Genomic DNA, 10,578 nt, shown 5'->3' with positions numbered 1-10,578 from the left:
TTTGATGCCTTGCACCACTCCTGGGTCAGGATCTTGCTTTTCCCTGGAATTCCTGCCTCTCTCTGTGTCCCTCAAAGACCCTGATGTCTCTCAGGTATTTACCACCTTCCTGCTCCCAGCCCCCAGCTCCTGATGCAGCTCTAACCCTTCCCGGCTGCTCCAGCTGGGTTTCTCTGGGACAAGAAACTCTCAATCCATCTTTTGCTTTCCCTCCTGACTCTCTTGCTCATTCCCCAGGGGATAACCCCTGATGGAACAGGGATCTGAGGGTGGTTCACATCAAGCCGGAACAGAACCGTTTTCTGGAGGAAGAACATTTTCGTTCCAGTTCGCGAAGGCTTTCAGAGGCGATTCTTGGAGGAGCAGGAGCGGTGGCTGCGGAGGGGATCAGATGTTCTTCTCCAGCTCGGGAGAGGCTGGGAGCTCACCCTGCTGAGGCATCCAAGCTCATTAACAGAGCTGGGAACACCCACACGCACTGCCCTGCAACCCCACTCTCGGCATGGAAATCCCACATCCCAGCTCTGGAGTCTGTAAAGACACTCGGAGGGTTTAGAACATAACCTGGAGAAGGAGAAGAGGAGCAGGAGGAGGAAAGGACCAGTAAGACACAGACAGGACAGAGCTGGGTGCTCCTCACTGTGCCCTAAGCAGGGCTCTGCATGTCCTGACCCCACCAGGCTCCGGAGAGGCTCCACTCAGGGCATGGAGGGATGCTGTGACAGTCCCCTGTGTCATCCCCACACAGGGACAGCGTGGCCAAGAGCAGGACCCTGCTGCTCACAGCAGCCCCGGTCAGCTCAGGGAATGGAGCTCCAGCCACAGAGGATGGGAAGGACGGGACTGTCACACCTCTAGGGCACGTCACCAAATCGCCTCTGAGATCCAAGAATCATCGTAATCCCAGCACAGTTTGGGCTGGAAAGGATCTTAAAGCTCATCCAGTTCCAACTCGTTACCACGGGCAGGGACACCTCCCACTGTCCCAGGCTGCTCCAAGCCCCAATGTCCAGCCTGGCCTTGGGCACTGCCAGGGATCCAGGGGCAGCCCCAGCTGCTCTGGGCACCCTGTGCCAGGGCCTGCCCACCCTCCCAGGGAACAATTCCTTCCCAATATCCCATCCATCCCTGCCCTCTGGCACTGGGAAGCCATTCCCTGTGTCCTGTCCCTCCATGCCTTGTCCCCAGTCCCTCTCCAGCTCTCCTGGAGCCCCTTTAGGCCCTGCAAGGGGCTCTGAGCTCTCCCTGGATCCTTCTCCTCTCCAGGTGAGCACCCCCAGCTCTCCCAGCCTGGCTCCAGAGCAGAGGGGCTCCAGCCCTTGAGCAGCCCCGTGGCCTCCTCTGGACTCATCCAGCAGCTCCATGGTCATGGAAGAGAAGTTCAATGAGATGTGCCAGAGGCAGCATTAACGTGTGGCTTCCCCCTCCCTCAGACAGCTCCCGGCAGCACCCAGATCCACACCTGGGCTCCGGAAGAGCCGAAGGCGGTGATAAAGGGGTTGGTTGGAGCCCTGAGCACTTCCAAGTGGGACACGGGAGCCCAGCTCAGCCCAGCTGGTGGCTTGCAGGGGGACATGGTGGCAACCAGCCAGCTCCTGGGTGGCTGCGCTGTTTTCCAGCTTGAACACTGACCCCAGGGGCTGCTGCAGAAGGGAAGAAAGAACTTTTCACTCGAGTTTCCAGCTGGAACAGCCAGGGAGAGAATCGCTGCCGTGTCTCAGGTGCAGAGCAGGGCTGGCTCCACCTCAGCGGCGCTGAGCAAGCAGCTGCTCCTTCCCACAGAGCCTGGCGGGGCTCCTCCATCCCGGGACTGCAGTGTCCTCCCTTCTTCCACCCCATGGACCCGCTTTGGAGCTCCAGAGCCCCCAGCCGCGGGTCCTACCCACCCCACACGTCCACACGAGGCCTCTCCAGGCTGTGTCGGGGTGACAGTCCCCCCACGCACAGGGACACGCTCACACACCCCATGGCACACTGCAGCAACGGGGTCAGATGGCTCTGGGCCATAAATCTGCCTGGCCAGACCCATTCCCTGCTCCGCAGCCCCAAGGCCACCCCAAGGTCTTTCCAGCCCCGCATCTGCCCCTCCCTTCCCACTGCGGCAGCTCTTTAACCAAGCGTGGCGCTCAGCACTCTGCCCCTGGAGCATCCCAAGGTGGGAATCACGGCCCCACAGAGAGCCTGCGTGCCTGGAGGAGCAGCAGGGGCAGCCACGGGCAGCCCTGTGCCTCAGCAAGGCTCTGGGAGCAGCAGCAGCTCTCCAGCTTTCTCCCTGCTGTCCCTTCCATGAGTTTTTCCCCATTCCCCGGTGCCCAGGTGATGCTGGTGCCAGGGTCAGCACCGGGGCTGGTCCCAAACCTCATCACAGGGTTGGATGAAGAGGGAATTGCACCCTTGCCTTGCAGGTGGGGCTAATCCAGGGGGAAAAGGAGTGAGAGTGGCAGAGCCTCATTCCAGGTGGACTTCAAGAACCCCGAAATTCAGACCAAGAGAAACCTTGTGGGCATCAACAAGGTGGGCAAGATAAACCCAGGTTTCACCCCGGCTGGGGACTGAGGGGCTGAGCAGGATCCCAGTGAAAAGAACTGGGACAAGGTCCCAGATGAGGTTCTGGACAGGAGGATGGACAAATGGGACAAGCTGCACGCTGGGCAGCAGGAGGAGGATGTGAGCCCCAGTCTGTGTCCTCTGTGCAGCACCAGGGAACCCCAAGCTCTGTGCTCAGAGTGCTTCCCAGTCCAGGGGGAGATGGAGGGGCTGGAGAGGGAGCAGCAGATGCTGCTGGCAGGGCTGGAGCCTGGGGCTGTGAGAGAGGTGGGTTGGGATCTACCAGCATCCTGCAGGTGCAGTGGGGACAGAGCCAGGCCCTCTCGGTAGGGCACGATTGGTACCAAAGGACGAGGGACATTCACTGCAGCTTCAGGCTGAGCAGCAGAATTGATATTTTTTCCTGGTGAGGTGGCACAGCTGTGGGGCTGAGCTGAGCAAGTCCATCCTTCCAGGCTGGGTCAAGCCATGGGTGACCTTTCCTGTACTAGGGGTGTCCTGCTCAAGGTGGGGGGGGGGGAGGGGGTGGCCAGACACCCCCAGGGATGCTTCATCCTCTGAGCCCAGCGAGGGGCAACCTCCCCCCTCCCTGGACCGTGCCCCCACGCCAGGGCCCGCTCTAGCCCACATCGCAGGTGCCGGGAGGCCCGGCCGCTGCTCCCGGCATCAGCTGATCCCTCCAGCGAGCCGCTGCTGCAAAGTCAGGCACAGAGATTGCCAGGGCGCCGGCGAGGGGACAGCAGGGGTGGCAGCACGGGGGGCTCGGGGAGCCGGGGGGCAGCTGTGCCCTGAAAGCTGAGCCACCTGCGCGCTGCTACCTGCTGAATAATAGAGGAGCTGACAGCCAGCGGAGAGAAATGTGATGCTGGTGAGCCAGCCCGGGGAGACATCTGAGCTGCCGGCAGCTGCGATAGCAACTGCAGCCAAGGAGCCTTCCAGCCCTGCGCGCCGTGCCCGGGCTGCCTGCAGGTCTCTGCCCATCCCGGGGTGCCCGGGGCCCGCTCCAGGGGCGCGGGCTCGGGGCTGGCGGGATGATGTGAGCCGCAGCGGGCACCCAGCGAGGCAGAGCTCAAGGGCAGAGCTGGGTTTCCCGGGAGGTGAGGCAGAGCCTGCCCGCAGCCGGGGTCCGCACCCGGGGGGCAGCAGCTCAGCCCCATGTCCAGAGGAGGGGAGATGGTTTACATCCCGGATGACTCCGACTTCAGCTCCTTCAGGGATCAGTGCGAGAGCCTGGAGGGCTGGCACTGCCGGTACAACAAGGCTGGCGTGACCGTGTGGAGTCAGGGCCAAGAGGAAAGCTGCACCGTGCAGAAAATCAAGGTAAGCGGACGCTTCCCCGCCCCAGCCGTGTGCCCGGTGGGTACCGAGGGTCCCTGGGGACCGGCCCGTGCTGCAGGTGCACGGTCCAGCCTGCCTGGGGGTGGTTTTGCCCCCAATTCCAGGCCCCTCTGGCAGGTTTAGACCCCCAAAGGTGCTTCCCAGCTGCTCCGCCGGCTCCTGCTGCCGGCCCCGGGGCTTTTCCTGCCGGGATCCCTGCAGCCTCCTGCCGCGTGGGCTCACGTGGCGGCTGCCCCGATCCCGACACGGGCAGGAAGGCCCTGGGATCAATTACGTTATGGAGATGGCCTTGCCGGGAGCCCCCGGACACGAGACGGGCTCGTGGGACGCCTCCCTGGTGTCCTTTCCCTGGGGCACAGCCCCTCACATCCTCGCGGGAGGAGATCCCGTAAGAGCCCCAGGGGCTGTCTCGGGGGGTTTGTCGCTTGCCAGGGGCTGGATCCGGGTGCTGCAGAGGGGCAAAGAGGGTCAATCATCCCTCAGGTACCTTGCTGTTCATCTACACGGCCCCAGTGACAGTGCCAGGTGACCGTGGGCACTTCAGGAGTGGCTGCAGGGTGCTGGGGGCACAGCATGAGCCCATGGTGGGCATCACGGGCTTTGGCTTTTCTGGCCACCAAGAATCCCGACTCCTGGGCAGGGATGGGATCCAGCAAAGCAAGGAGAGGCAGAACATCTGACCTCCAGGACAGGCCTGTGGAGAGTGTTCAACCAGGGGTGTTAGGGGAGGGTTGCCGTGGCCTGGAGAGCAGGGAAGGCACGGGGAGGTGCTGAGGAGGGAACAACACTCTGGAAGAGGCTCTCCCAGCGCTGTCCTGACCACAGAACATGCAGCAGCACCTCTCCTGCAGCCGGGGGGCACGAGGAGGAGCTGGGCACACTCTGCTGTGGACAGAGACCCTTCAGGGCCAGGGGGAGGAGCAGGAGCAGCACTCTCACACAGGTGCAGCTGCAATCCACATTTCCCTGTTGCCATGAGCCAGGGAAGAGCTTCTGCACCTGGATCAGGGAGCATTTAAGGCAGCTGGGCATGTACAGGACCAGGGGGTGCTGAGGGGCCAGGCCAACGCCTCTTTGAAAAGTCCTGGTGACTGCAGCAGGTCCCTGAAGCCTGGCAAGTGGCAAATGCCACATCCCTCTCCCAAAAGGAAGCTCTGGGGCACTGTGGGCTGCTCTGTCACCTCCATCCCTGGGAAGGACACGGAGAATGTGCTCCTGGAAGCTGTGTTCTGAAGGAGAAGGGCAGTGGTGACAGCAGCAAGGACCTGCCAAGGGTAAAGCACGCCTGAGCAGCCTGGTTGCCTCCTGCAGGGAGAGGTCTGGCTCTGTGGGCACGGGCAGTGCCAGCCTTGGACAGGGTTCCCCGTAGTCTCTGTGTCGCCACATCGGTGAGATCCAGACTGGAGAAGTGGATGTTGCTCGGAGTGACCAGGACAGGCTGGCAGGAACCCCTGGAGTCCAGCCAAGGTCCAACCCTCAGCCTGGCAGAGGGGGTGCAGCTATGTCCCCCCTGCCACCACTGAGCCCCACAGGGAGGGGACCCCAGGCAGGTCCAGGGGAGTCAGGGACCATCACCCAGGCGGGTTCAGTGCAATAACGGGGTTTTCCCCTGCCCTGGAGATGGCCTGGGCATGGTTCAGGGGTTGTGACAGCCCAGAGCCCCTTCCCAAAACGTGGGATGGAGGATGCCACCCAGTCCGAGCTGCACAACTCTCTCGGGGTCAGAAGAGCCTCGGTCTTTCCATTAACTGAGGGAGTTAATTAACCCAAAGATTCCCTGAGTAGCTGGAGCTCTGGATTTGTTCCACCTGGATTCCCTGTGGATGGGTCTGGGCTCTGTGCTTTCCCCATGCCAGCTGATCAGTTGCTGTGCCTGGCAGGGCTGCTGTTCATCCGAGGATTTAGTGGAGAATTTGGGGGGTGCAAGACTGCCACGGTCCCTCTGTGACAGCCACGAGTCCCATGAGCTCCACCTCCAGCTGGAAAAATCCCTCACCCTGCAGCAGCAGCACCTCTGGGTGCAGCCAGGGAAGGAGAGCAGCAGGAGGGGGGCTGGGTGCTCCCACCCTCCCCCCCGTGCCCTGGGGACTGCAGCACATCTCTGAGCCCGGCCTGGGCACGAGTCCAGCACTCCGGGCACCAACCATCACCCGGGCCACCGGGGAAAGCTTTGCCCGAGATTGATGGGACCTGGCACGCTCGGAGGGCCATCTCCGGTTACACGGCACCTCATCAAAGATGCAAGGGCTCTAACGAGGAGCAGATGACATCTCCCTCCTCCCGGCGCTGCGAGGAGCAGGGCGGCCGCCTTCATCAATAATGCACGGCCGGCGCGGCCGGGCAGCTCCGCGGCTCCGGTTACAGCCGGGACCGGACCCCACAGCCCCCCGGGACCGGACCCCCCACCCGAGACCATCGTGAAGGGGCACGGGCACCCCTTTGCTTGCCCGACATGGGGACAGGGCAGGTCCACCAGGCATTTGAGGGCTGCGGGTCTTTCCAGCCCCGCTCTGGCTGCAGGAGCCGTGGCTCTGGGGCTGTCCCGCATCACCGGTGCAGAGCATCCTCCAGGGCACAGGGACACGGGGCAGCCCAAAGCCCCCAGGTGGGCACAGCTCCGGGGCTGGGTGCTGCCCCCCGGCCGTCTCCCCACAGACCCGCATCTCCTGCAAGGACGTCCCGGCCGAGACCCTCTATGACGTGCTGCACGACACCAGCTACCGCAAGAAATGGGACTCCAACATGATCGAGACCTACGACATCGGGCGCCTCACCGTCAACGCCGATGTCGGATACTACTCCTGTGAGCAGCCCCTGGGACCCCCAGCGCCCCCCTCCCCAAGCCCACGCCCCTGTGAGTGTGTGAGGCCGTGGGGGCTGGGGTGAAACAGGATCTGTCCGCAGGGAAGTGCCCGAGCCCCCTGAAGAACCGGGATTTCGTCACGCTGCGCTCCTGGCTGCCCCTGGGCAATGACTACATGATCATCAACTACAGCGTCAAGCACCCGGTGAGCCCCGGCTGCCCGCAGGCCTGGGCAGGGCTGCCCGCGGGCACGGGCGGGCTCTGAATCCCGCAATCTCCCCGCAGAAATACCCGCCCCGCAAGGATTTCGTGCGGGCCGTGTCCCTGCAGACCGGGTACCTGATCAAGGCGAACGGGGACGGAGCCTGCACCCTCTATTACCTCACCCAGGTGGACCCTCGCGGTGAGTGCCCGCAGGAGGGGCGGGGGCTCACCCGGAGCTCACCCCCGTGGCTCTCCATCACCCAGGCCCAAGGAAGAAGGGGTGCCCACCCCAGCCCTGGGGGTGCCGCAGACTCGTGGTGCCTCCCCCGGGGCTGGCCCTGCTTTGTCTGAGTGATGGGGCTTTGGGCTCTTGCAGGCTCGCTGCCGAAGTGGGTGGTGAACCGCGTGTCCCAGTTTGTGGCACCGAAGGTAAGTGGGGGTGCGTGGCTGGTGCTGGGAGTCACGGGCAGCAGGGATGGGCTGCCCCAAAGTACCCCTGGTACTGGGTGGGAGAAGGACGGGGGAGCCAGGACCCACAGGGTGGCTATTGGATGGCTCAGGGCTCTGAGGATGGATGCTGGAAGATCCAGAACTCATGGGACAGGTCCTGGGAGACCCAGAGCTCACAAAACAGGTTCTGGGTGACCCAGGGCCTACAGGACAGGTTCTGGGTGGCCCAGGGTTCCCAGGATGGGTTCTGCAGGACCCAGGGCTTGCAGAATGGGTGCTGGGTGACTCAGGACTCATGGGACAGGTCCTGGGTGGCCCAGGGCTCTGAGGATGGATGCTGGAAGATCCAGAACTCATGGGACAGGTGCTGGGTGACCCAGGGCTCCCAGGACAGATCCTCAGTGACACAGGGCTCACAGGATGGGTTCTGAGTAACACAGGGCATACACTGGGCACCTTGCTGGGGCAGAGAGGCCCCCATCCCCTCCCAACGCCCCAAAACCCGCAGTGGGGGGGAGCTGGGAGCTGTCCCCACAGCCTGGGGTGGCCCCAGCCCCGCTGTGCCCGCAGGCGATGAAGAAGATCTACAAGGCCGGGCTGAAGTACCCAGAGTGGAAGCGCCGGCACGACCCCGAGTACAAGCCCTGGGTGTACCCCGAGCAGAACACGCTGCCCAGCGTGAGCCTGGCCGAGCTCTCTGTGCAGCACGCGGATTCCCTGGAGAACATCGACGAGACCGGGCTGTCCGAGGACCACCTGAGTGCCAGTGACCACGAGGCCTGAGCCCTCTCTGCACAGAGGAATGCCCTCATGGCCGAGGCTGGGCACCCAGGGGGCACAGCTGGGAATTCGGCTCCCTGCTTCCCAATAGTCACATCTGCTCTCCAACTCCTTCATCGTTGACCCCCCTCCCTACCCAGGCAGCGGGGAACTGTCCCGTGGGCTCTGCGTCACCGGATGGAAAGTGAAGGTGCTGGAAGGACAGAGAATGGGCACCCTGGTGCCCCCTGTGCCCACGGAGATGTCCCCGCAGGAGACAGGGCTGGCAGTGGGTGTTCCAAGGAGAGCCTGGGCAGGCTGAGGTGGGCAGGAGCTTTCCTGGCACCAGGATGTGGCTCTGCCACTGTAAGACCCTCAAAGGCCCAGAAGGGACCCAAAAAGTGGGGGGGACTGTGAGGGTCCTGCCCAGGTTTTGCAGCAGCACAAGGCGTGGATTGACCCTGTCTGGCCTGAGGTCCAGCTCTGCCAACACCGAGCTCAGGCTGGACCCTCTCCAGCCCTCCACACCTCTCCAAGCTTAGTGTGACCCCTCCCTCCCCCATCTCAGGGAGCACTCCCAGGTCCTCTCCTGAGCACCAGGCTCACCTCTGCAGGCTGGCTCTAGCCCAGCTGGCTCTGGGCACCTCTGCCCCTCGTGGTTTTTGGGGTTTGTCCTGGCAATGGGGTCTTGGGCCACCTGCATCCTCACTCCCCCAGTGTTTGCCACTGCTGTGGTTCCTGGCACAACAATAAAGGGGTTGGTGTGTGCGAGAGCATCGGGCTGGCACGGGATGGGGAGGGGGCTGGCACGGAGCCCACCCGGAGCCACCCAGATCTGGGTGGGAGTGGAGGGCCCATCCCTGCAGCCCCAGCACCCCTGGGGTGACCCTCAACAGGGACAGAAGTGGCCACAGCGGGACAGGACAGAGGGATGCCAGGCTTTGCACTGCCATGTGAGCGTGTGTGGGCACAGGGCAGCTTCCACCGGACAACGGGAAGTTGGTCTAGACAGGCCCTGCCGTGGGAATACGCTGACAAATGAGGGATTTTCCACCCCCTCCTCGTCCCCACTCTCCGAGGTTGCCGGTGGCTGCTGGGCTCCGTCCCCAGCTGGGTTTGAGCCTGATCTGTGCAAGGTCAGTGCAAACGGGGATGTCACTGCGGCTTTTGGGGTCCCTCTGACCCAGCCTCACCCCCCTGGTCCCCCTGCAGAGCTGTGAGTGCTGCTGCCCTGTGGGTGCTTCCCCCACACCCGGAGCTTTCCTTCACCCCAACGCCTCAAGCACGGATGTTTGCTGCTCCGTCCCCAGCTGGGTTTGAGCCTGATCTGTGCAAGGTCAGTGCAAACGGGGATGTCACTGCGGCTTTTGGGGTCCCTCTGACCCAGCCTCACCCCCCTGGTCCCCCTGCAGAGCTGTGAGTGCTGCTGCCCTGTGGGTGCTTCCCCCACACCCGGAGCTTTCCTTCACCCCAACGCCTCAGGCACGGATGTTTGCTGTCCCCCTTTAGCCACCCTGTTGGGTCACGGATGTCCCCTGTGCTGCCTCGGGGGGACCCCACACACACCCACACCCACACAGGGTGCTGGGAAGGGAGCAGCAGCTCCTGGCTGTCGGGACAGCTGGATCCCGGGCTTTGCAGCTGGGCTGGCTGCACAGAAGCCGCCTCCGCCAGGAAAATGCGGAAAACGAGGGCAGGGGATGTGCAGCTCCCAGCTGGCAGCACGCAGTGAGGGGAGCTCCCTCTCCCCACGCTGCTCCCACCTCTGCCGGCAGACGCGGCACCTGCGGCAGGGATTATTTCACCCGTGAAAAGGCACATCCCAGCCCCAAATTGCCCCAAAACCACTCTGGCAGAGCTGGCAACCGTGGAAAATCACCCCTGGGTGCTGCCCTGATGGGGCAGAGCCCACTGGCAGCCCGAGCCCGCAGGGTGCTGGGGTGAGGAGCCAGCCGCAGCCCTGCGGGAAGGAGCCTCATCCCTCCGCATTCCCGACGTTTCTCCGCAGGATCCAGGCTGCGGCTCTGCCGGGGGGTTATTTTTAGCCAACCCTGAGTGGGAGTGAGGAGCTGCTGCCTGAGCACCGGGAGCCCTGCGGGGAGCCCCAGGGGGAGCTGTGCCGGGCTGGGTGACACCTCAGCCCGGGATGCGGCCCGAAGTGACCAGGAGGGTGGTGGCACACAGAGTGTCCCTGTCACTGCTCCGCGCCCAGCACTGGGCTGTAGGAGAGCTGCTGGCCCCCGGTATGATCCGGGGTGAAGCTGGAGGGGCACCGTGGGGTGATTTCTTTGGGAACGATGTGCCATTCCTGGGTTTCCTGTGGCACAAACAGCAAAAGGACCCGCCGGCGGCATCCCGAGCGAGGGATGGTGCAGGCAGGGTGCGGGGGGCTCGGAGCTCCCCGGGGGCCCTCGCCGGGATTTTGGTGGCCCAGGACCCGCTTGGGGCGAGGGCCAGACACGCGGGGGCGGCGGGCC

General features: G+C 63.8%; 1 protein-coding gene across 1 annotated transcript; it reads left to right on the top strand.

Annotated features, from left to right (window-relative positions):
• Positions 1 to 3,309: 3,309 nt before the first annotated feature.
• LOC103614978 (PCTP-like protein) lies at positions 3,310 to 8,872 on the top strand. Its single transcript, XM_008632976.2, has 6 exons — positions 3,310 to 3,867; positions 6,541 to 6,688; positions 6,790 to 6,893; positions 6,974 to 7,091; positions 7,269 to 7,321; positions 7,913 to 8,872. Exons 1-6 carry the CDS (start codon positions 3,703 to 3,705, stop codon positions 8,123 to 8,125), a joined length of 801 nt encoding a protein of 266 aa, XP_008631198.1. The 5' UTR covers positions 3,310 to 3,702; the 3' UTR covers positions 8,126 to 8,872.
• The last annotated feature ends 1,706 nt before the right edge of the window (positions 8,873 to 10,578 follow it).

This window comes from Corvus brachyrhynchos, unplaced genomic scaffold (genome assembly GCF_000691975.1).
Source record: "Corvus brachyrhynchos isolate BGI_N302 unplaced genomic scaffold, ASM69197v1 scaffold545, whole genome shotgun sequence".
NCBI classification, from domain to species: Eukaryota; Metazoa; Chordata; class Aves; order Passeriformes; family Corvidae; genus Corvus; species Corvus brachyrhynchos.
The sequence above is the reverse complement of the archived record's forward strand: the minus strand, read 5'-3'. Positions and strand labels throughout refer to the sequence as shown.